Source organism: Sebastes fasciatus, chromosome 11, assembly GCF_043250625.1.
Source record: "Sebastes fasciatus isolate fSebFas1 chromosome 11, fSebFas1.pri, whole genome shotgun sequence".
Taxonomy (NCBI): Eukaryota; Metazoa; Chordata; class Actinopteri; order Perciformes; family Sebastidae; genus Sebastes; species Sebastes fasciatus.
Window position 1 is genome coordinate 12551495 of NC_133805.1, and position 26954 is coordinate 12578448.

Below are 26954 nucleotides of genomic sequence, written 5' to 3' on the forward strand. Positions count from 1 at the left end.
CAGGGAGACACACATGAATTCATGATGCCTCCTCATCCTCATCATGAATATTCCCAAAAAGGCTCTTCCCTGATCTGTGGGAGATTCTTTTCTCTTTGGTACAAGCGAGGACCCCCTTCCCTCATTCACAGTCCCCCCTAAATCCACCCATTCACTGCCTATAGGCCCTGATCTCCACATGAAATGATACCCCTCTTTCTCCTCCACTCTCGCGCCTTTAAGCGCCCATATGCCAGGCAGCGAGGAGGCTGGGAAAGCCCATAATTGATCAGTAAGTCTTGGCTGAAAAAGTGTGACCAGGGTCAGCCCCCCACGAAGCACGCAAGAGTGGCTTAATATACAGATTTATTGGGAAATGTAATGGGAGTTCTGCAGAGCAAACACAGAGATATTTGTTGACAGACACTGAAATTCATTCACACATTTTGTTGAAATAAGAAAATAAGTACAAATACTGTATTACAATTTTAAAAAACAAAACATATTCCCTTAAAAATGCTATTGCTTATGGTAATAAAGACAAATTTTAAGTGACTAATTCTCATATTTTTTACATGTATTTAACCGCAACTGGAAAAATATGTCTACAACATCTGTAAACGGTTACATACAAATATTATATAAAAATCAAACGTTGAAATCAACTGTTATAAAATTGTCACAGCAGCAAGTGTCTCATTGATTCCTTTTGATTAATTCAATTGCTTTAATTCTATAATTAAAACATTATCAGTCATGCACAGTACCTTAGTGATGTTAAACGGTGTCGTTATGTTTCATTGCAAACAAAGAAAGTCATATTTTGACAAAAAGAGATTTTATAATGCAATCAACGGACACAGAAATGGTTTTGATTCTCTTATTAACCAACGCGCTCTCTTTCACACAACCACACACACAACCACACACACAAACACACACACACACACACACACACGCACACGCACACGCACACATACGGTGGCACCGGCAATACAATTTTACAAAATGGACACAGAAATTTCTGCTTCTCTCTTCCACAGGAAGAATTTCAACTGAAGCTCTGAGACAGAAATTCGGTGTTAGAAATACAACAGTACCAGTTATGTTCATGAAATTGTAAAAAGGCACAAGTGTCTCATGTTTCTTTGAATCCATACGACCTAATACTGTTTTACAATTTTTAGATTTTAGCAGCAGCTAATGTTAGTGGAAGACTGTATGTATGTTTTTTATTCACAGTGAAGCGGAAAGATTCATCCAGTGCTTTAAGGCCTTAAAGTGGCCTGACTGAGCAAAACAGCAGCCGAATACTGGATGCGTGTGATGCATCTGATCTGTCAAGACTGACAGAAAATACACCTCACGTGGTTCATATGTTTCAAATATTGGGTCAGGTAATAAAAACGGTTTAAAAACAATGAAAAGGCTCATCTGACACTGGTATACCACTCTCATTGTCCAGTGTTGTAGTTGTATGCCGTAGGCAGTAAAGTACAATGTAGTTAGTAAGACCAGACATCCAGTCATCTTAAAGGTGCAGTGTGTAGGATTTGGCAGCATCTAGTGGTGTGGTTGCAGATTGCAACCAACCCGAGTACCCCTCCTCTCACTCCTACCTTTTCAAGAGAGCCGTAACGTGAGCCACCGAGTGGAACCGTGGTTTGCTACTATAGAAACATGGCGGACTCCGTGAATTTGTAGATATGAAGGGCTCATTCTAAGCTAACAAAAACACAACAATTCTTAATTTCAGGTGATTATACACTAAAGAAAACATAATTATGAATATTATATTCAATTTCTTGCTAAAAGATCCCCTGAAATGTTACACACTGGCCTTTAATGAAGTTGTTTTAATGAAATATGCTAATTTGTTTTCTTGCAAGAAAACAAATTCACTTGTTGAACTATTCCTTTAACAGAGGCCTCTGGCTCAAGTTTAAGCAGTGTGACGAGTGCATAGTGTTTGTCTATTCTGATGAGGTTAATCAAAATGGAAGAGAACTTTATGTATGAGCAGCTCACAGTGTCGTTGTAGTAGGAGACCTCACCTTTATGAGGCTCCTGGGCTGGTCGCTGGCACCCAGCAGGCTCCACGTCCTGCACACCTCATCTGTGAGCGTCCGTCACACCTCTGAGCTCGACTCAAGCTAAGGTTCAGTCTGTGCAGTAGTAGTTTGCTTGTTGGTCATGTTGGTGTCAGAGGGGGACAGAGCTGCGGGATTGTGGATCGGTGGCGTAGGTGACGCTGGAGGGTCTTGGGGGCCAGTCGGCGTTGTCCTGCAGCTCCAGGGCCAGGTACATGTAGCGCACCTTCGGGGGCTTGTTTCTCTGACAGAACAACCAGGAGAGGAAGGACGAGCCCCAGCGGTCATTGGCCTTCTGGGAAAACGTAAAATATGAGCATTAGAAACTAAACCAGCATTATGGATGTTTTTACATTTTCTCTGATGAATGCAGGAGTCAGCCTCTTCAGGTGGTTTTGTCACCAAAGCATGTATTTAGATTTTATTCACACTTCAAGATGATGCACTGAACTTTCATTTTATCTGCAGGAAATATTGTCATTGTTTGACAATTTTAAGTCAAGAGGACTCTGATGATTTGGTCGTTCAAAATAGATTTTTATTACACTGCTTATTGCATTAAAGGAACAGTGTGTAGGATTTAGAGACATCTAGTGGTGAGGTTGCAGATCGAAACCAATTTAAACCTCTCCTGTGCGCCAAGCCAGTAGGAGAAGTAGGGTCATCAAGAACCAGTTGTTGTAAGAGTAGCCTATCTCATTTGGAGCAGAGCCAGTGCTTAGCGTTTGTGGTTAAGTGGGAAGTGAGTGGTGAAGCAAGAGAGAGAGAGTGTGGCGGCGAATGTGTGTGAGCGAATAAGTGAGCTAGTGGAGCTGACGAGGAAACGTTTACTCTTATACTCCGCGTCTGCGTAGCTTTTTTGGATGTGCGCGGACAGGCAAAAATCTGCCGCACAGAACCCCCCGCGAAGGACCGTGTCTGATGGTGTGACGTCAACTTGGCCGTGCGTACACTCGCGACCCTCGTGGATGCGGCAAGCCTTAAATCACACTTTAGTTTAGCTCTGAGAATATCAAGTGAATGTTCAGTGGAAGTGAAAAAATGAAATAAATGCTGCAGCTCCTCAGGACCAACAGAGGTTTCCCGTCTCTTGTTTCTCAGCGGCTGAGTGAAGTGAAGGCGGTGGATAACTCCAGAGCGTGTAACGTTATCAACTCCGGCCCAAACAGGAGAAGTCAACACAGTGGTTTGTCCATTATGGGCTACTGTAGAAACATGGCGGCCGGCTCCCTGAAGAGAGGACCTGCTCCGATATAAACGGCTCATTCTAAGGTAACGAAAACACAATGACTCGTATTTAAAGCTGATTAAACACTAAAGAAAACATACTTAATATTATATTATATTTCTGCCAATAGATCCCTCTAAATGTTACAGACTGTTCCTTTAAAATCAAGAGCTTTCCTATATTAAATAATTTACTGTCAAGTTGCAGTAACTATTTTCTGCACTAGTGAGGATCTGCTGCTTGAAACGATGTGCTTAAAATTCCTGAAAAGACCGCTGATGGATTCATCAGATGGATTCTCAACACAAAGACCCCAATGAACTGTAGTAGAATAAAACATAACCTTTTGAATGGTATCAGTCTTAATATTCAGTTCTATTAGATTTAGTCTCTATTGATTATTTATACAGCAGTCACAACATGTGACAGATCATCAGAGGAAAAAAATGAAGCAAGAGAGTAAAGAGTTAATAAGCATGACTCTTTCTATAGAGTGAAAACATACAAATAAAATTGTCAAAAAGTCAAAAGCTTCCCAACCTGAGGTGTGTCAGCAGAGGGCGGCTCTGTGGGGCGATTTGCCCCTTGATTGCATCGGAAAACTAGCCTCCGCGAGATGATGTCAAGGATCAAAATCTACGGGAGATTTCAGTGGGAACTTGAGAATAATCCGGTCATGAAGATTGGGTTACAGCCATAGAAACACACAGAGAAATAACTCAAAAGGAAACTTAAAAAACATGATTCATTGATTTCATTCATTAGGCAGTGAAGCACTACAGAGCACTGATTCAGCAGGAAAAAAAAATAAATGCATGCAAATCAGTTTTCTTATGAAAACAGGAGATCAGTCACAGAGAGCTTGTTGGGTGTGATGTCTCTAAAGCGTACCTCCAGCATGAAAGACACCGCCGCATTCACTGCGACAATGATGACCAGAGTAACGCGCCAGTCATGAGGAACACACACGATCTGAGTGGAGGCAGAGCGGCAAGAAGAGAGCACTGAATGCAACACCACACACACACACATCATCAACTTCATGCAACTTCCCAACTTTTCTACTTTCATGTTCAAATCAACAGCCGGGACATTTATTTTATGTCTTTTAGAGCAGCCGGTGCACCAAGAACATACAATAAAATGAGAAAAACTAAGTTTACCTCCAGGAAGCTGTCGATGGCGGGAACAGGATACAGCATGATGAGGAGGAGGAACGTATACAGACCGACGCAGGACAGCATGAACGGCCCTGATGACATAAAAATACAGGAAGTCAGTGACGCCAGATTAAATGGTTATTTTCAATTTGCAAGAACATTACACACACACACAGTATACATACTGTGTATATATATATATATATATATATATATATATATATATATACATACACACACATACACACACACACACACACACACACACACAATTATATATTTATATATAAATATATTCATATAATTGTAAATATTAGTATGTCATACTCATATTGAAGTGTAAAAAAATTGATTTAGAAAATGAATAGATGCATTATAATTTGGAAAACTGAATTAACTTTGTCTACAGAAATTACATTTACTTTTCTATCAACTTTCTATCCAATAATCTATCTTTATGATTTTTATTAATAAAAAAAATATACCTTAAAAATTCTAATTTTTAAAGCTTTTTCAGCATTGCATATAATACCGCAATTCAAAATGTGCCTGGCAGATCTGGCCTCGTTTTGCGCACGTATCGTTCTGACAATAAATCAGCACTTGAACAGAACTAAATGGGTCTCACAGTTCTTGTAGCTCGGCTGTCTGAAGGGCTTTCCCTTGGAGAAAACGATGGCCACCGCCAAATACTGGAAGGAGGAGACGTAGAAGAGGGTGGTGTTCTCGTAGTTCTTGATGTTTTTGTGGTCGTGAGGGCTCGTTACATTCGGGTTGTGAGAGAGACTAAAGCTGGAACCATTACAGGCACTGCAGGAGGAGAGAAACACATAGTTAACGCAAACCTCTGAGAAGTTATGCATTCATAAACCAGGACAAAATAATCTGTACTGCTGTATTTCTTCTTTTTGTCTGCTGCTAACATTATATAAAATGTGTTACTGTATATAACCACAACTTGCCAGGCCGATACTACATGAATAAAAACAAGGGAGTATAAAAATCAGACTAGATTTTAAAACTAATTTACTGATTCATCATTTGGAGCTAAATTCAGACATGTTACTCACTCTGACTGAGGCGTCCACGTCTCATACCAGCTCTGCTGTCGTACTAAGAGGAAAGCCAGGACCTGGAAGACCAGGCAGGTGAGGATCTGGGTCAGAACTGAGCAGAGCAGCGGGCCTGAGATCAGACTGGACGGCGGGCGGCGCCACACCAGCTCCTTCCACGACGGGTTCAGACTCACTGAAGACAGAAGTTACTGTGTGTTAATACTGTAAGTTATCATATTTGTTTTTTGTCCAACTCCCTGAACTCAAACATCAATTAAAATCATTTTTAAAGTCGTCATGCTGCTCACTTGTGAAGGCGATGATGAGAATGATGGCGATGTCAATGAAGAGGAACTGGAAGTCTCCCAAGTTGCTGAGAATCTACAATATGAAGATAATTAAACAGTCACAGAGCAGCAGAGGAACGGATGTACAATGGCTCAATCTATAACGGTGCGTTCCCAGTGGACATTTCAACTGGAACGCCCCCTGAAGTCGGATTTCCAACTCGGAAAGTCGGATGAACCTCACCAACCCCGACCTCAAAATCCCATATAGTTGCTCCGTGCATCAACAGTAAGAAAGCTGTAGTAAATACTGTTTATTAGCACTTCTGTCTTATTTGTGTCTCAATAAATCAGTCGTACACACAGCACTGTCCAACCTCTATCTGTGGACATGTTGCTGCAGTGTTTGTATGTGCAAAATACCGGCGTAATGCATTGTTATCAACAGGTATTGCTAACAATGGCTAATATTAGCTGGAGCAAACCCCATTAAGTTTTCCGATTTGTTGTACCAGAATGCGGTCAACTCAGATATGACGTCATTTCCAGCTCCAATTTCCAAGGTAAATGGAACGCAGCATAAGACTCACTGACTTCAGCTCTAATGTGAGTCAATGTGATCACATTATGTCACAGTCAATGTATTTTACTGATAGCCTTCATTCACAGTTTCCCTTATCCTGCCCTTGAACCCTCTTGTCTCTCGTGTGGGAACCGTACCAGTGTTTGTAACTTACTAACTATGCAAGCCAACAAATGCAGGACCTTCAATAACATGTCAGAAACATGTCGCTTTGCCTCATCAAATTTAAAACACCAAGGACATGAATAAACACCATGGATTGTGCAGCTGGAAACATGCAACGTATTCAATTCTTAAAAAAGGTCAAATTAATTGTTACACTAAAATGTGTTTTACCCGCTTTATTCAAGGCAAATCAAATAATACAATGTTAATTCTCACCAGGTGTTAAAAGAAAATATTCTGCGTTGTAGTGTATGAATGTGTGCTTACCGAGTAGAGCAGGGTGACACTGAGGTACTGGATGATGCTGTAGAGAGCCATGAACTTGAAGACGCAGAATGATGTTATGAGGGCAGCTCGGCCCTCCCTTAGGAAGGAAAGAAAATTAGAGATAATCCGAATGAGAGAGCTCAATAGAAAACTTTTAAAGGCTGAGTACCCACAGTTAGCACCATAGTCTAAAAGAAAAAACTGAGAATGTACATTTTACTCCACAAGAATAAAAAAGTATTTTCCACTATCAAACCCATGAATTATGAGTGTGTATGTGAGTGTAAAGGCCTTTACACACTGGGGGGGGGGCGTGATGAATAAACGACACAAAATTGTGAAATACTCGCCTGCGAATATTATATGTCATGGGCTTTTATTGTGAAAGGTAAGAACGGAAGGAGTGGATCTGGTATGCGCTGCCTACGGACTAAGGAGCCTCCGTGTTGTTGTGCACTATAGTGTACGTATTGAATATGTCCATTCCGCACAACGTGATTGGTTGATGCCTTTATTTCGTAGAGCGAAAGATAAAAAAAATCGACTTTGTTCCAGAAAAAAATTAGGTTGTTTTTACACCGCATAATACTCGTGTTCTGCGTGAAAATATTCAGGACAAAAACAACAGTTCGAAAACATATATGGTAGCACTTCATTTTACATGTCCGCAAATTTCATGGTAATTAGGTGATAACTAGCCAGTAACCTATTTGACATTTCTTTTGAATTACTGCCAAATTACCCAAATATTTACCTCAAAATTGATCCAAAATTACTTTGTTTGGCTGTCTTGACTTGGGACTTGACTCTGGACTTTTATTATTATTACTTTATATCTATTATAAATATTATTTAACCATTATATTATTCTTTTCCCCAATAAGCAGTAATAAATAGCTGGTAATTTACTTAATACATTTCCAGGAAAAGTATACAAAGTTAATTGATAAGCTTTATTTTCGTGTCTGCTGATAAATAGATAATAATTATCAAATAACTTATTTGAAATTTCTTAAAAAACTCCATGAATCATTAAATTAGCTACCAGGTTACATTTGTGGAGACAATAAGTCACACAATAGTGAGATTTGTGCCTGATCAGAAGTGTCTTCTATTAGTTTTGGTTTTCCACCTCTGATGAAGAGCAGCCGCTTCTCAAGACTAAGGGCCCTATTTTAACGATTATATGCTATTTTAGCATATGATTGTTAAATCATGTTTATAATAAAGTAATTTTCGATTCATTTTTTAAGTAAATATTGGAGTAATTTGGCAGTAATTCCAAAGAAATTTCAAATAGGTTACTTGCTAATTATCACCCAATTATCATGAAATTTGTGGACCTGTAAAATGAAGTGTTATCAAATATATTGACGTGTAAATTAAAAAAAAAAAAAAAAAAAACTGCCAGTGTGTAAAGGCCTTAACTGTGAACCATGTGTCTGTATCATTACACCCCTGGTGGTTACAGACAGAACTGATGTGAAGAAGTTTGAAAACGTGTTAAACATTTCGTAACATATATTTCAGTATATTTCTGAAATGTCAAATCCTCTAGTCTGGATGGTTTTCTATCAGGAGTGAGTGGCTACCTGATGAGGTTGGGAACACAGGAGATGTTGGAGGTAGTGGAGGTGAATGGTGAAGCAACAGAAGCCTCCAGCTCAGACAGAGAGATCCCACTGTGAGCTCTCTTCAAAGCCTGAGACAGAGACAGAACTTGATTAATATAAATCACTTTGCATTAAAATATCATCAATAAGAAGAGGTGGAAGTTTCAATGTGCTACACCTTGATTTTAATTATTTTTGAGAGACTTTTACTCCTCTACATTTCAGGTGGAAATATTTTACATTTTAGATACTTAGAAAAACAAGGTTTAACATGCAGCACATAAACCGAGATGTTTTATCTCATAATGTTTACATTTGGTTCGTTTGCACTTCAATCTAGTCCGATATATATTGCTGCTCGTTCATTGTTGTTTGTATAATGGAGAGCATAGAAGTCTCCAAAAAATGTTTATTACTGCCTGTATTGTGTCCCCTCAACATAACACACAAAAAAATCATATTTTCTTAACATTTTAATTACCGAGCAGTATATGGAGTAGGCCTGGATATACCACTTACAACTTTTAAAATTGTTTGTATCAAAAATCTAAACGCTCACAAAATTTTGCTTAATTGTTGGATAGTTGACCATTTTTCAAATGTGATAATGGAAATGATTTGAGCACGTCCACCTCTGCATACACACTCATTTCTCAAGTGTTACGTCTAATTTTCTGCACAGATCCTGAGAGACGCTGGCACGTAAGCTGGTTTAATAAGGTGTCATCAGTCAGGTATGAGATGGGACAACGTGTATTTATTATGTCAAGATTTGTGCACATTAAATAAGAGTCATCTATACTTACTCCACAGTCATTCGCACCGTCTCCACACATCCCAACAGTGTAGCTGGAAGGAAGAACAGTGAGTGAAAGTAGTACATTAGCAGATGATGAATCTATATGATGTCATGTGATCTCCAACAGATGGAAATTAAGCTCATCAACGGATCAAAACTGAAACCATAAACAAACAAATGAGACTCACTCGATGCTCTGCAGGACTTCCACCAACTGAGTCTTCTGGTCTGGAGCCATGCGGGCGAAGACAGTGGCTCTCAGCACGAGCTGCAGCGCCCCCGTGTGGAGAGACAAAGAATTACAGCAACAGCCAATACCAGTACCTTCAATCTAACTCTAAAACTTAACCTGCTAGAGCGTCTGAAAGACAGTAAAGTCGGTCGGGATCGCAGGTCTCAGAGGGTTGCTGATGTAAACTTAATGCTAAATCTGTACATGCAGATGTTTATGTGTCTGAAGATGAGCCTGTACCTTTTGGACGAGTTGAGGGAAGTGCTCGGTGATAACAGCGAAGGCTTTGCCGGTCACAGCAAAGTGATAGCTTTGTTCCTGCTGAGCAACGTGCTCGTCATACACGCCGTCCTCCAGATTTATCTCCACAGTCTGACGGAGAAGAGGATGAGTCAATTTCACTAGAACACCAGAAAACTACCAAACTGTACGATCTTGCATGACTTTTGGAAGATTTAATCGGACACCTTTCTGTGTGCTTATCTGACTCATACATGCAGTAAGCAGGCTATTGATAAGTGTGTAAATGCATGGAGTGGGAACATTATCGTAACCAACCACAGGGACACCAGAGACATAAATTATGGGGGAGAAAACACAGCCTATCATGATTAGCTCATGACAAACGCTCTACCCCTGATAGATAATACAAATATTCTCTACAATGAACAGGCTATCTGTTGTTTCTTTGTGTTTTTACATATTGATTTCTTCATCACTCAGTGTCTCTGAGGATTTCTGTCTCACCTGAGTGTCCTTGTTTGTCTGAGTGGGGTTTTCAGTGTAATGCCATGTGATGCTAGCAGGGTGGAAATCCTTCGGAGGCGCAGCATCTGCAATAATGACCCTCTCGTATGCACGGACCATCCCGCAGTCTCGAGCCACCGATATCGCCGTCAACATGTTGTCACCTTACAGAGGATAAAAGAGAGACATAGCATCTTTACATAGTACTGTAGTGATGACATAACAAGTGGAATAAGTGAATAAAGTCACTAAACTGATTTACCCGTGACCATCACAGTGCGGATGTTAGCTTGACGTAATTCACGTAAAACCCCGGCTGTCTCCTCTTTTATTTTGTTCTGCATGATGATCAAACCTAGAAACTCCATGTTGGTTTCTATCAGGTCCCTAAAAGCAACAAATCATACATTTTACCATCATTAACACCATTTATTTGTCACTAATAATGTAGACAATTTATGTTTTCAAGTCACTTTATAGAACCAGAACTAGATGTTTTTTTGTTGACCTCCTGCCTTTCTGCTAACCTTCCTTGTCCACTTCTTCTTTAGTTAATAATTTCCTACATTTATCAGTTAAACATCCACAAACAGAAAGGCATGTGTTGCAATCAATGAAATGGTCACTGGGGCTTGTAAATCTAGCGAGATAACAGTTCATTAATATTCTAGTTACGCCCTTTATTTAATGCTTCTTTTGTGGTGGATTTGTCCTCACAGGTTGTTGTGTGCAAAATTGTGATTCCAGTAAACAGTGTGCAGTTTGATTCTTACATAACTGACACCAAAACCTGATATTTGCTCATGTGTTCGATAACTGGAACATTTTCAGCTAGCAGACTGTAAATATTTGGACATTACGCCGTTTGATCTATGTTTGTCCAGTTATCAGTGGTTAAAGTCCTCCAGACATCAAAATGGGAAGTAAAAGCTATGTCAGCAAAAAATCAGATTTTTAACAGAGTTACTGTAGGCGGTGTTATCTGTGGAGGGAGGGCTACCTGCTGAGGCTCTGGACTTTGTGCCAGGAGAGTTTGGACTCCAGCTGTCGGTGTGCCAGGGCAATAACCCTGAAGCCCTGCCTGGTGTAGGTCTCCAGAGTCTCAGTGAAGCTCTGTGGGACTGAAGAGAGGGACAGAGCCATGTGGCCTTTTAGGAGGACAGTATTTGTTTAACCTCTACCACTACTGGTATCACATGAAACTACAAAACCTACGGACTCCATTGGTGCCAACTATGTCATGATAGTAGCGGGGTAAATAACGCTCCAAAGTTGGGCTAAATTTTGGCGAAGAAAAACTGGCACGGCAAATTTCAAAGGCGTCCCTTGACCTCTGACCTCAAGATATGTGAATGAAAATGGGTTCTATGGGTACCCACAAGTCTCGCCTTTACAGACATGCCCACTTTATGATAATCACATGCAGTTTGGGGCAAAAAAACATGCAGTTTTCGTCTATGCTAGAGATGGTTTCTGCATACATCTTGGAATTACATAAATTTGGTATGACTATAAAGCTGAGACTCTTGTGGATCCAATGAGCTCAACTGTATTCATGTGTGATGATCTTAGTCCCCATAGTAGCCATTTCATTGTAGTGAGACGATTTTTTAAAACTTGACCTCACTGTATAAAATGACCTGTGGTGACCTCTAGGATAATCACAGCCTCATGAAACAAAACTGGAGACCTAGAGCATTCAGAGGATGGATGGCTTTCCTAGGTAGATTGACAATAAGGGGGTTTCTGAGCTGTTTACACAACAGAAGTGCTCGCTATCCAATCGCAGAATAATGCAATTCCTGCAAAAATCTCAAAATGTCAAATGTTTTTTTTATACCAAATCACAGCATGGCTTTTTCTATGGTGTTCCTCAAGGTCTTGGTGTCTTAATGTGGTATTTTGGAGGGATTATTGATCATTTTTATCAATTCTCGAGTGGTAACATTTTTTTTAATTTAGCACCAAATCTGTGTAACAAATGGTCAAACCCCAAAAATTCCTGCAACAATGTATGAGACATAAGTGAGCATGGGGATGACCATCATATACTTCCATTATAATGTTCTATGCCCTTATTCACAATTAATTTTAATTCATTAATATTTTTATTATTATTTCTGATTCATGACTAGAATAATTTATACACACAGTGCTGATCTGCATCTGAAATTAATCTTAAGGTTCCCAGCTTTCAGATGATGTACACCACTTCTATGTGACATCTACTGTTGACCTGCTATCTCCCCCTAAAGACCCCCTCTACCGCCCTAAAAAAAGACAAAAATGGGTCAATGGTAAAGAGGGGTATAGTGGAAAAGGTTAATAGGCAGGGAAGAGATATCTATGACGTAATTAAAGACACTGACAGATTTATTTTTAATTTATTGTCGATTACTTTGTGTATCCTCATAGAGATGACAAATTAATGGAGGAAATCGCCACCTAAACCTTTAACATAGAGGAGAAGTGTCAGACCTGTGTGCTGTTTGCAGAGGCTGGCCACAACCTCCGGTGCTCCTTTCAAGTAAGCGTTCATGTGTTTTTCACCCAGCCTCCTGACCACCACACTCATTCTCTGGAGGGTCGAGGAGAAGGGGAACTGACGCACAATACCAATCTCACAGGACTGAGGAACAAAAGAAATGTACATGTACATGTTAGTGTAAAAAAACAACAACTTCAAATCAGTGATTATTTCCCATTCAGTGTAAAAGGAAAAGCCGAGTTTTAGATAAGATGATTGTTCTCTCGTCTGTACGAGAGTGGTTCAATCTTCTCATCTATCTCTCAGCAAGAAAGTGAATAATCATATTCGTGTCAAACTACTGTATTTGCTTTAAGTATTATGTCATTTTCATAACAAAAAGTGTGACTTACTGGTAATTCAGACAGCTCCTGAGGAAAAAAATAAAGATTTAATGATATTATAATTCTGAGATCAGGCACAAACTTATATCTTTACAGCTTTAAATAACTATACTGATCACAAAATAATGACATGGAGAGTCACTGTACCATGTTCTGAGTTAGAGGATTGTTCTGGTTGGCTTCAGGGACGGAGGGCTTTGGAGGTCGCACAACTGTGGGCATTATGGGATTGTGGAGTGCAGTCTCTTCCTCTGTGGGCTCCTCCAGGATCTAAACAAAAATGAGATCATATAATATCATAATAACGTCTTACAGACTCCATTACACTAAGTCTAACCTTAGTCCCAGCTTCCTCTCGAAAGGAAAAAGACATTTTCTGCTGTTCATGCTGGAGTATCCATGGTACCAGACTTTAACCGTTTTAGCTAGTGGTGGTGCCAGTGACTAAGCACGTTGTGTGTAAACATTGAACATCTCTGCTTACCCAGCCTGTAGCGTTGAACATCTTGAGGTCCAGAGGGTCTCCGGAGAGCTCGCCCTCTATCTTGGTCAGTGAGTGGCAGGTAGCCATGCAGGCCACGAACACACTGTTAACCAGACTTTCTTTAGCTGCATCGGCCTCTGGGGGAGAAAACCTGTAACAGAGAGGGAGGAGAAAAGCAGACAAATTACATACAATTTTGACATTGTAATAAGTGGCTGATGATTAATTAAATATGAGGTCATTATGTACCATCCTTTTCCAGAGAGAGATAAGAATCAAAACATCCTCTTAACCTCTTTCACACCTTGAGGACGCCAGCGCTGTCTGCCAACTTTACCGTCTTTCAGAGGTAGTAGTAGGCTCAGTTTTAAAACTAGAGTGAAAGGGGTCCCTTGACCTCTGACTTCATGATATGTGAATGAAAATGGGTTCTATGGGTACCCACAAGTCTCCCCTTTACAGACATGCCCACTTTATGATAATCACATGCAGTTTGGGGCAAAAGCCATGCAGTTGTTTGAATGCAGTATAAATGTGTTATTTTCGCCTATTCTAAAATGGTGTGTATGAATATTTCTGCATACTGGGGTCCATAAACAGTCTTGGAATTACATACATTTGGTATGACTGTAAAGCTGGGACTCTTGTGGATCCAATGAGCTCAACTGTATTCATGTGTGATGATGTTAGTCCTCAAAGTAGCCATTTCATTGTAGTGAGACCATTTTTTTAAAATTTGACCTCACTTTATAGAATGACCTGTGGTGACCTCTAGGATAATCACAGCCTCATGAAACTTTACAGCCACAAACTAGAGACGTAGGGCATTCAGAGGATGGATGGTTTTCCTAGGTAGACTGGCAATAAGGGGGTTTTTGAGCAGTTTCCAGAACAGAAGTGCTCGCCGAAAAATCACTGAAAAATACAATTCTTGAAGAAATCTCCAAATGTAAAAAGTTTTTGACATCAATCAATCACAGCATGGCTTTTTCTACAGTGTTCTTCAAGGTCTTGGTGTCTTAATGCGGTGTTTTGGAGGGATTAGTAAATAGGAATAGTAAAAAATGGTTAAATTTAGCACCAAATCTATGAAACAAATGTTATCACCAAAGAACAACCAACTTATGACATATGACACTATGGACTTATGGCATAAAGCAGTTCTGTTCAGTGATTTGCAAAATGTTCCTAATTGGCCTGACGAAACCAGAGATGTTGTTACAATGGTATAATCTGACAGTTGACACATTTATATCTTCTTTCAGTATATTGTCACATTGCCCAACCGTCTTGACTTCTAACTACTATCTATCTGTTTTGTGGTTACTCTCGGGAAACAGGATACAGATGAGTTTGAGGCTCTCTTACCTGCCATCTTCAGCTGTCTGAACACCCCACAGGTCCAAACCGTCTTCAGTCAGAGTACCAGTCTGAAGGAAAACAAAATACACACCGTTAACAAAACACTAAGCCAGGTAGGCCGTATTAATCACGCCTCAGAGCAGTAATCAATTCTAATACCCCACAACTAATCAGTCATTCAGCTCTACTTTTTTTTGCACCAACAGTATCAAACTAATCTTTATGTTCACTAGATGTGATGTAATGAAAGGAATAATTAAAGTTATAGGAAAGTTAGTTTCAGATCTTTCAAGGTCACAAAAACCTTTTACAGTATTATTGCTCCAATTATAGATTAGGATGCTCTCTAAGTAAATCAATAACAAATATACATTAACATATTTTAAAAGCATGATGCTCGTTGTTGTGGCCAAATGGCCTCATTGTACAACTACAGCACGGCCTCAAGACACCATGACTCATTTTATAATGTGTGGTTTTGACGGTTATAAAACCATGAAGTCATTCTCCTTGTACTTGTACTTGAACTGGAAGTGGGTTTGGATGCTTCATAACTCATGTTCATGTATTCTGAGTCAGGACTTAATTCAGTCTAAGTGTGGTTCTTAGAAATGATGTCAGCTGATGAATAAAGACCCCGAAATTCCACTTTATAAACTGCATTTCCTGAATTCTTAACAAGAAAACTGAATCACATTGCAACAAATGACAACTGCGGTTCATTAACTACCTTGTCGAAGCAAACCAGGTTGAGTTGACCACACATGTTGATCCTCTGAGGACTGATGCAAAAGATGCCGACGCGCTTCAGGCGACGCTGCGCGTACACGATACCGGCCGTCATGGCTGCCGGTAAGGCCGGCGGCACGGTGATGGTGATGATGTCCAGAGACTCAATGATGATGGTTTTAGCTGGAACCTGGATGAGAGCGAGGAGGAATCAATGATTGACAGAGAAGGATTTCTACAGGATGATATCATCCTTAGAAATATAAATGAAACATTCAAATCAGAGCTTCTGCTCTCATGTCAAAGGTTACCTTGTTCATGATGCTGAGGACGATGGTGTAGATGAAGCCGATCCCTGCCACCCCCACCAGACACAACAAGAAGAGGTAAGCATCGCGGTACAGCCTGAAGTCTGTGGGTTTAGGGTGGAGGATGGAGCGGACCAGTTGGCCTTTCTCTGTACTGAAGCCTGTGGGAACACACAAGTAATGACATTTGATTATTTTCATATCTTCTTGTTATCACTTGTAGAGGCTGAATATGTGTAACCTTCAGGGCGACCAGTCTGTACGCTACAGCTGAAGTTAAACTATCAAAACTGTTTCCATCATCAAGGCCGCAAGCTGTTGTTGCAACTCTGTCTCACCTGTTCTGACCACAACAGCCTCCACCAGTTCTCCAGCATAGAAGCGGGTCTGGATAACTTGGGTACCACAGAACAGGGTGTGTCTCTTGTGCTCCTCAATGTCGTAGCTCCTGGTCGCGTCCTCGCCTGAACTGGGCAGACTGGTCTTGGTAACTGGCACGCTCTCTCCTGAAGATGGACGGACAATTAACATCCAGTAGTTGGATAGCACATACTGTAGAGATAGCCCACTATAGATTGAATAACATAGTTAACTGTGTTGGATTATTATTTGTGACAGATATTCATTATTATTATTAGCAGCAGCAGTGGAAGTTCACATCAGCTTGCTACCAGTGAAGTCAATAGTACAATAAGGGCAGCATATCTTTAAAGATTAGTGGTAAATCACTTGTCATGATATGTATTGTGTACAAGACAATAAAAATGAAGGCCAGTTCTCGTGTGTCTGAAAAAATAATAAGACAGTTAAAGGAGCAATATGTAGTACTGACAGCTAACTTTTAACTTGTATAATGCAGTCCAAATTCAAATCATTGGAGCCGTGAACCGTCCGCTCCTCTGGTGTGACTGATAGTGTGTGTTAGCATCACAGCGTTAGCCTCTGGCCAGCAGCAGGAGTTGGAATCACTTCACCGGCTGTGTGTCTCAAATACTAACCCAGCTGCACACGGACCACAGAGAGATGTGACGAGGCTTTTCAGGTCGGGTAGAATCTAACGTTAACGTTACCTCTGTTGTTCCAGTTCGTTTGCTTCACTGGCTGCAGAAGGTTGTGTTTGCGTGCCAATTTTGTCAAAACAAAAACAGACGCTTCGGACCGGAATGAAAATTTCAAAAGGAGAACATACTGGCTGTAGCATTGTTGTCGGACAAGCCAGTATTTCAATTCAGCATGTTTCTTTAATCTCTGATGACATATCATGATCATTTTATGATTTATTACAGTAAACATATTACATATTGGTCCTTTAAGATGAACCTTGGAAAAAAAAAAGTCCAGCTTTTCCCAGGACATTTGACCGGAAAACTTCATGAAAACTGATGAAGACTCTGAGATGCAGTGAAAAGCTCCAGGAAAAGCTAACAAGTACACATTGGGTTAAGATTTTTATTTTTTTTTTCAAGAGAAATAAGGATATACTACCTGTCAACATGCTCTCATTTACGATGCAGGTCCCATGGATGAGCACAGCGTCGCAGGGCATGATCATCCCATTTGCTGGAATAAGGATGACATCACCGGGAACGAGATCTGTCGACATGGCCTGTTCAATATCTAGGAAAAACATTAAGAAAGAGAAAACAGCGAATCATGAGTATGCTATTAGAGATCAATAATGTGATTAACGTATTACCGAATAACAGAAAAATAAAAAGACAAATACACAATATTATATAAAATGTAAACACTATGACACCATCAACTCAACATCAGTCATTCCTGAATGATCATTGACAGGCTTGTCTTCATTAAGAGCCAGAAAGTAAAACCTGCCTTTATTTCCTCTGCACACTGACACACGGACCACGCTGTGTGTCGCCACCATGTCATGCAGCATCACATATTGCTGGAAGAATAAGAGACGCTGTATCAAAGAGTGGGGAAACACATTTCTGGGTCTGACTGTATAGAATAACTGTTGAACATAACATTGCTGTGAGCCTTCTGTTCTGAAAATAATAAAAATATGTTGAAAAAAAAAAAATAATCTAGCGTGCTTTCTTAAAGGGACAGTGTGTAGGATTTGGCGGCAACTAGTGGTGTGGTTGCAGATTGCAACCAACCGAGTACCCCTCTGCTCACTCCTCCCTTTCCAAGACTGTGGTAACGTGAGCCACCACATGCAAAACCGTGGCAACGGTTTATTTACGGCCATAATAACACTACTTTAAGAGCAATGGAAGTCAGACGGCGGCTGGAAGTACCCCGGTTTTTGCACTCTGCAGCTCACGTTATCAAAGTTTCACAAGCATTTCAGAGAACTACGGTGGCCTTCAGGTAACGTAAAAACATGAAAGGCTCTCTCTAGAGCCAGTGTTTGGTTTGTCCATTCTGGGCTACTGTAGGAACATGGCGGATCAACATGGCGGCTCCGTGAAGAGGACTCGCTCCCTATGTAGATATGAAGGGCTCATTCTAAGCTAACGAAAACACAATGATTCTTAGTTTCAGGTGATAATAGACTAATGAAAACATAGTTGTGAATATTATATTATATTTCTGCTAATAGATCCCCCAAAATGTTACACACTGGACCTTTGAGGGCATTAGTGTATGACTCACCTTTTTAATGGTATACAGTGAGGTAGCTATTGAAATCACAGACATGAAAACTATGGCGGTAGCATAATAGTAATAGTCCTCAGCACTCCACAGAACAACACTGAAGAGCTGGAAGATGTAGAAAGGATTCAAGACCTGATGCAGGCAGAGAAAGAGACACGTAAAAGATTAGCATTGATGATACTAATGGTGTGCTAAGAGAAGTGCCGGACGTGATACAATGCAAAGAGCTCTGAACTCACTTCCTTTATGAGGAGCTTGAATAGAGACGGCACTCTCACGGCAATCTCATTCTCCCCGAAAAACAACCTCCTGATAAAGAAAAAGGAATTTGAAGCAACTTTAATATGATTACATGCCTGCGAAAAAGTGCATATTCTGATGATACCTCCACGGTTAATAAGAACAATTTAAACTTTTTTAAATTAGTACATGAGATCAGAGAACAATAAGTAGGAAAACATGAAATGTGTATGTACCTGTAGTCCTGCAGTGTTTTAGGAAGTCCAGAGCTGTGGTCAGAGTGGATGCTTGCACAGTTCACCTTCACATCCTCCAAGCCTCTAGAAAAGTCACACACATTCATTTCTACTGGGCAGATATACATGCAAATTCTGCATACTATACAGACTATTCAATAATTTAGTTTATTTAGCAAAGAAATAATAAACTATTTCCAAACACAAGCTTGTTGTTTTTCAGTGGGACTCTTACTTGTAAAATTCAAAGTCCTGCATCACATCGTTCCAGTAGTATTTAGTGCTGTGGTGGGTGAAGCAGTGGATCTGAGAGAGCGAAAGAGAACAGATTTATGTATTTAAAACCAATCAATTACTCAGATCAGTGATTTCTGATAGAATATGAATCTGGAATTAGCTTCAGATGAGCAAGAAGTGATGAAAACCGTTTCCCACTGAGGCACCTGAGCAGGTTGTCTATGGGCAAATTTCCCATGATGCTCCTCGTGCACAGCACCGATGCCGTGGTCTCCGTTTCCATTCGGCAGCTGAGCCGCGGACGGCAGGTCCAAGCTGTCGAAGGGTTTCTTTCCCGGAGCCGACATCACGTGTACTTTGGCTCGAAACCACTGCTTGAACTCATCCTGTTTAACGATATAAAGAATTGTATTTTTCCTTTGGCTGTGAGACTTCCCCTGAACTCATCATTTGTAGTGTAATACAGTGTGTGTGCCAAAGAATGCAATGCGTGTCAGGATGATTTATGAGCAGCAGCAGCAGCACAAGAGTGAACACACAATTCTGTGAAAGAAGAAATAGATTTACACACATATAAAGCGTGTAATGGCGTCATTTACAAATGCTGAAATTATTATTTTCCTTGAATGAAAACAACGTACACAGTGCTCGAAGTGGGCCGGTACTCACTGGTACCGGCTCTTTTACATTTTACCGTGACTTTTTCTTGCGCACCGGCACTTCTCACAAGCTACCGGTACTCTTTTCTGCCCTCTCCATATCAGGTTCTCTGAGTGATTCATAACGACGCGGTGGAAAAACGCTGGTGCTGCTATATGAACATAAAAACTATGTGGACGAGCATCTGGACGAGCCGCCGAACGGCACGGGGGAAGGAGGGTGCTGTAATTTATCGATATAATGTTTAGGTCCTTTTTGTAAAATAATTTGCAAACTGTTTTTTTAAGTTTTCTGAATCTGCTTTTTTGATTTGTAGAATATAATTTTACAGGGCAAACATTCCCAGAAGATATGTGTAAATAATAAAATAATCATTTAACTCATAATAATAATGGTCCAAAATGATGTAAAATTGCATAGTTTTAAGTCAAAAACCTTAAGATTTTCTTGTGGGAGGACCCCCAAACCTAAAGTATCTTTTATTCACTGTAGAAATTCAGAATGTGTCTCTGTATAATACGTAGGAGCATCCTGACTGGGACCTGAATGATACCCTACTACAGGCTAAAAATAACAGAGGAAAGCACTTTAACTATTAACACTATGGGTAAATATACAAACACAAACCCTATAATGTTCCAGTTGGAATATTATTGGAGTATTATAGGCCAGCTATAGAAGATGCACAACCCAAGTATAATAATATAGCAATAAAATAATAACTAATTAGACACATTATAAAATGCTTAAAGAAATAATGAATAAATAGTAATAACTAGGAAGAGATTGCTGAGACCGGCTGATACACACACCAACATGTGATTGAGAGGAGTACTGGCACTTTTTTTTCCACTTCAAGCACAGAACGTACAGAGAACATTTTGTAAAACAAGGCAATTATGTGAAGAAAAAAAAAAGCAAGTTCTGCCGTTTTCCTACCGTGGTCCTGAGCAGGAGTGTGTGTGCGTCCCTCAGCGAGGTGTGTGTGCAGGTGCTCTTGACGCCCCACTCAGGCAGCCAGTAGAGCAGCAGCAGCAGGAGACCGCCGGAGCACACGGCGCCTACACCCACCAGGATCATCTTCCACAGACAGGGCTGGTAACCCCACACCTCCTGCACGGGCAGGCAGACACTCATGTTAACACACTGATGTGTTTGTCCGTCTCTTAACAAACCTTTTTAACAGCAGACATTTTGACTTGTTATAGTAAGAAAAACACACTAATGGGATAATAAATAATTTCCACGCTTCCCATTCATTGTCTATGTAAGCAGCCGTGCAATGCATTCTGGCGTAAAATTCAAATCAAATTGAATGCTATATTAATTTTAATCCACACCGATATATGTACAAACGACATTTGTCCTTTAAAGGTAACATACTACAAATCTTTAATTGTTATCATTTGTGACTGACACCCTCCACCTCCCTCCAAACATGTCATTATGCTTGTATCCAGCGAACAAACTGTTCTTTTACATTATAAAAAGTTAGCATTTGATGATGCATTGCTCAGTAGAAAAGACAATCACATGGGGAAAGCAGCATTAAAATGGGAAGTGATATTTACCATCTCGTCCTCCAGACCCTGGTTGATAATCTTCACTTCTCTCGTCTTCATTCTGTCACAAGTGCAACAACTGCAAAGAAAAAGAAAAAGAGAGAGAGATCACTTCATTTACATTTGCAACATGGTGCTTTACTCGCTGACGCTTTCTTATCACAGAAGTCTTCGACTCTGTCTGGTCAGCAAAGATGTTGCAACTTCAGTCTCGGTAAAACAAATGATTTATGACTTGGACAAGGAAGTCAGTGATTAATTTACTTTCTATTATGTCAGTCAGTATCCCTCCATGGAGAAGCGGTATGTGTTTTATAGCGTTAAACACATAAAACACGATTAGGGAAAATCCTTTTGTACTTGGTAAATATTGAGCTGTCTAAAGGTGAGAAAGGTCGCTTGCAATTAACAACCTGATTGAACATAACGCGACGCTGATTTCAAAGCCTAACAGCTATCTCCATTCTGGTTTTCTTTGATCATTCTACTGTTGACCGGTGTTTTTCCTAGAACATTTGCATTAAAAGTTAAAGTACAGCCTCATTTAGGCTCAATTGTATTGATTGTATTGAGTCCATTAACATGTCCGATCTGTAGGATTTTAACTGTCAACTTACTGACAACTCTATTGACACAGAGTGAAAGAAATGTGAGGATTGGTGAGCTATATAGTGTTGAGGTGTTAAGCAATGATCCAGGCTGTAATGCATGGAAACCTTTGCACCATGCACACACATGTTTATGTTCAATAACAGTCACACCTAGAGTAATGTTTGACTCACAGTCTATAGGACCTGACCTCTCAATAAGCACCATCATGTATCAGGTTGTTTTGTAGCAAACACTTCCTGGACTTATTTTACAATTTTACATCAGTCTGGATTCATATTTTCTGCCATTTTCATCCACAGAAATACACAATTTTAATATGTTTTAAAGGGAAAACAAATTGATCCAGATTAGGTACAAACAGACGACATAAACTACATCTGATATGACGAATCTAAAAGTGAAAAGAGCTTCTATGAACTTTTTCTCCATCATACTAAAACCATGCGCACCATCCCCACCATGAAGGCTGGCGGTGGTGGCGGCATCATCATCATACAGAGCCGATGCATCTCTGCAGCAGGTCCTGGAAGACTCAAGGAGCCAAGACAGTAAAAATAAATGCAGCAAAAAATAAAGAGAAATCCTGTTCGAAACCCTGCTGCAGTCTGCAAGCCAACCGGGACTTTGGATGAGATTTATTTTCCAGGCGGACAAAGACTCCAAACATAAAGCCAAAGCTACACGGTGCTGGCTTTACAACAACTATGTTGCAGTCCTAGAGCAGCCAGAGGACAGTCCAGACTTCAGTCCAATCCAGAAAAATTGTAGCAAGGGTCCCCAGAGCAACTTGACAGAACTTTATAGATAAGTTTAGAATAAATTCCAGATGTGCAAATCTATCTACATCAACTCACTTCAGGGAGCGAGGACTTCTGCAATCACTTGTTTATCTTTACTGTACTTAAACCTGCAGTAGACAAAACGTTTTTGACATCATTGGGCAAAAATTCCATAATGACCTTTCAGCATATTGTAATTCAAGTGTTCTGAGAGATAACTAGATTTCATCACCTCCTCATGGCTCTGTTTTCAGGCTTTAAAAGATCTAGCCAGTGACGGGAGAGTTTGGCCAATCACAGGTCCCTAGGAAGTGCGTCGGTCGATGATCCGGACTTTCGTAGTGGCCAAACGGCGGTACTGCAGCTTCCGTGTCAGTCACGTGATGTCATTGGGCCCAAAAATACTTTTTCCCATAGACTCACATTGGAAAGAGACGTCTGTAACTCAGCGGATCATTTTTTTGAGGTGAATCAACTTCCCAGTACGAACACTTTAATACCCCTTATTTAGAAAATTCAGTTTTTAAAGTTGTAAAATGCATTAATAGCTGAATCCAGAGTTATTTCCCTTCCTCCGTTCATGTGAGTGAGACCCAGACTGAGGCTGGAGCGCAAGCCGTGACGACAGCGTGACGTTGGGATCCCGTGACCGAGTCATGTGACCGAGCGCACGCTACTGCGCATGTCCCAGTTGCCCAAGATTCGCCAAGATCCGGGTACTTTTCCAGACGGAAGTCGAGCCATTTAGGCTTCATGCGCCAATGAGCAACTCTCATAGGAATGACCGGGGCCCCGCCTCCAACGCTGTATCCAGTTCTTTAAATACATCCATGGTATTTCCCCAGCTCTTCTCAACATGGCTGCCGGGTCACAAACTTTCTCATTTTACAGCTAAACAGTACACTACAAGATGTTTCTGAAAACATCCGAGGTGAGAAATAGGCATTACAGTAACAGATTTATATTTGATCAGCGATGCCTATAGTTTGTACATTTGATCAGAGTTCATGAGTGATTGACAGCTGCTCAGAGACGGCAGGCTCCAGCTCGGCTCCGATTGGTTGTTTTCCTTGCAGATGCCAATAGGAGCACCGGAGGACACAGAGGAACATGATTTTTTTTTCAGATTACCTGTCTCATGCACTACTGTAAGGATATAGTGACCATTTAATAAAAATAACTTTTATATTTTATATATTTTATTTGCTCCATTTCTACACACTGCAGCTTTAATTTAGATTTGGAGAGATGTCACGCTGACAGACTTTTAACCCAACATAATTCAAAGTTGTAAAACAATACTTTTTATAGACACTTAACAACCTATTTAACTAGCAGCAACATGTTTTTAAATGCAAAAAAAGAGGGATGGAAACAAACATTTCCACACTGTAACTTTCAACACTGGAGCAGCACCCAATAATGAACCAGGAGCCATTTTCAGCCTCAGTTTGAATAATTTGCTACAAAGTCATATAACAGTTTCCACAAGTTGCTGTCGAGCTGTGATGAAGCTCCTTTAACTTTCACTCAACACTACCGTGAATATATAAACACCGTGTAAATAAGCACTAATAACATGCGCATTAACCAACTTACCGACGCCTCTTCCCTCCTCTATCAATGCACGAGACGCTGCACGGACAGGTGAGTTGACCACCGGGGCATTAAAGGTGTGCTCGCGTGCCCTCCTGCAGCATGAGTTCAGAAGACACAACACGGAGCCACGCTGCGGTGCTGAGAGACCGGACCGTCCCAAACCGGTCCACTCTGAAGGAAGTGGAGGAAAACAGGATGTGAGGTCACTGTAGGACACCGTAGTTTGGGCTGAATTTCTGCAACTTGAAACACATCAAGAGAGCGACGTGTGCAAGGAGCGGTGGAGAGTTTCTATACAGCTCTCTTCATGCAATATCATGCAACATGTAGTAGTAATTAGAGGCCCATTGGTTGGAGAATATATAATGCATGTTTAGCTGTGAGACTTCAGGTCAGAGTAGAAATAGTCTGTGACTTATTGGCTGAGATTTCATTAAAGCTGCAGTGGGTAGAAGTGGAGCAAATAGGATTTAAAAAAGTTATTTTTCTATAATGGTCACTATATCCTACGATGGAGTATTAGGGCCACATTGAGGGGAAAAAAAATCTGAGATTTCGAGAATATAAAGTCATAATATTACGAGAACAAAAGTCATAAATTTACAAGAAAAAAAGTCGTCAAATTACGAGAAAAAAGTTGTATTACAAGAATAAAGTCATAACTTTACGAGAAAAAAGTCGTATTATTACAAGAATAAAGTCATAAATTTAGGAGAAAAAAAGTCGTCAAATTGCGAGAAAAAAGTTGTATTATAACAAGAATAAAGTCATAACTTTACGAGAAAAAAAAGTTGAAATATTACGGGAATAAAGTCATAAATTTAGGAGAAAAAAAGTCGTCAAATTACGAGAAAAAAGTTGTATTACAAGAATAAAGTCATAACTTTACGAGAAAAAAGTCGTATTATTACAAGAATAAAGTCATAAATTTAGGAGAAAAAAAGTCGTCAAATTGCGAGAAAAAAGTTGTATTATAACAAGAATAAAGTCATAACTTTACGAGAAAAAAAAGTTGAAATATTACGGGAATAAAGTCATAAATTTAGGAGAAAAAAGTCGTAATATTACGAAAATAAAGTCATAAGTTTAGGAGAAGAAAGTCATAAAATTACGAGAATAAAGTCGTAACTTTACAAGAATAAAGTTGCAATTTTACAAGAAAAGTCATATAACGAGAATAAAGTCATAATTTTACGAGAAAAAAAGTAATATTACGAGAATAAATTCATAACCTTACAAGAAAAAAAGTCATATTACGAGAATGAAGTCATAAATTTAGGAGAAAAAAAGTCATAAAATTACGAGAATAAAGTCATAACTTTACGAAAAAAAGTCGTAATATTACGAGAATAAAGTCATAAATTTAGGAGAAAAAAGTCATAAAATTACGAGAATAAAGTCATAACTTTACGAGAAAAAGGTCATAATATTACGAGAATAAAGTCATAACTTTACAAGAAAAAAGTCGTAATATTACGAGAATAAAGTCATAATCTTACAAGAAAAAAAGTCGTAATATTACGAGAATAAATAATAAATTTAGGAGAAAAAAAGCCGTTATATTACGAGAATAAAGTCATAAGTTTTACGAGTTACTTTAGAGGAGAAATAGAGCCGTGTGAAAATGAAGAATGTGGAGCATCTTGTGAAGTTATACTTTAGTTTAGGTTTCACAAATAAGGAAATATTTAATCTTTTGGTACATCAGCACCACATTATCATCAGTATCAGGACCTTGAAAAGATTGTGCAAGAAACTGTTGTCCTCTCGCCCGTTTTTGTTGCTTGCTGGTAATATGTTTTCCTAATATTACGACTTTTTTTCTCGTAATATTCCAACTTTTTTTCCTGTAAAGTTATGACTTTATTCTCGTAATTTTACGACTTTTTTCTCGTAAAATTATGACTTTTTTCTCGAAATCTCAGATTTTCTTTTTTTTCCTCAATGTAGCCCTAATACTCTGTCGTAATATCCTGACAGTAGTGGATGAGAGAGGTAATGTGAAAAAATCATGTGCCTCTGTGTCCTCCGGTGCTCCTAGAGATTTCACAGACCGGAGGAAAACAACCAATCAGAGTCTGCCGTCTCTGAGCAGCTGTCAATCACTTGCGAACTCTGATCAAACGGTCAAACTAGGCAGCGCTGATCAATTAATCAATATTCTGTTACCTTTAATGCCTATTTCTCCCCTGAAATGTATTCAGAAACATCTTGTAGTTCAGGGTGGAACCAAATTATGCCTAGTGCCACGTAAAACATAAAATATATTGCTATGATCACCCTTTACCATTCATCATCGATGAGAGTCCGAGGACAATGTACTTTACTCTATGAGATATTACCTGCTATTCCTATTATTGTCTTTTCTTTTATATCTATTTTTATAGTCACAGATGTTCACAGTCACAGATGTTACAACAACAAAAACAACTCAAAAGACAC

At 39.7% G+C, this 26954-nt stretch overlaps 1 protein-coding gene across 4 annotated transcripts; it reads right to left on the reverse strand.

Annotated features, from left to right (window-relative positions):
* Positions 1–329: 329 nt before the first annotated feature.
* Positions 330–24657, reverse strand: LOC141776889 (polyamine-transporting ATPase 13A3-like). 4 transcript variants are annotated; one of them, XM_074650726.1, is made up of 33 exons: positions 24513–24657; positions 21532–21601; positions 20900–21073; positions 19507–19686; positions 19299–19369; positions 19064–19147; positions 18827–18896; positions 18585–18719; positions 17796–17868; positions 17445–17576; positions 16298–16465; positions 15963–16120; positions 15653–15841; positions 14929–14990; positions 13561–13711; positions 13224–13346; positions 13086–13103; positions 12684–12834; positions 11206–11326; positions 10468–10592; positions 10206–10369; positions 9699–9830; positions 9415–9494; positions 9234–9276; positions 8407–8516; positions 6815–6911; positions 5821–5893; positions 5528–5705; positions 5086–5267; positions 4461–4549; positions 4189–4269; positions 3838–3933; positions 330–2364 (listed from the first exon to the last, which is right to left on the reverse strand). In XM_074650726.1, the coding sequence occupies exons 2-33, from the start codon at positions 21580–21582 to the stop codon at positions 2182–2184; spliced, it is 3744 nt and encodes a 1247-aa protein (XP_074506827.1). In that variant the 5' UTR covers positions 21583–21601; positions 24513–24657; the 3' UTR covers positions 330–2181. The 4 variants fall into 4 exon arrangements, 3 of the variants coding, with proteins under 3 accessions (XP_074506827.1, XP_074506828.1, XP_074506829.1); XR_012595818.1 differs by having other exon boundaries at positions 2226–2364; positions 3838–3955; XM_074650727.1 differs by lacking the exon at positions 24513–24657 and having other exon boundaries at positions 21532–21720.
* Positions 24658–26954: the final 2297 nt, after the last annotated feature.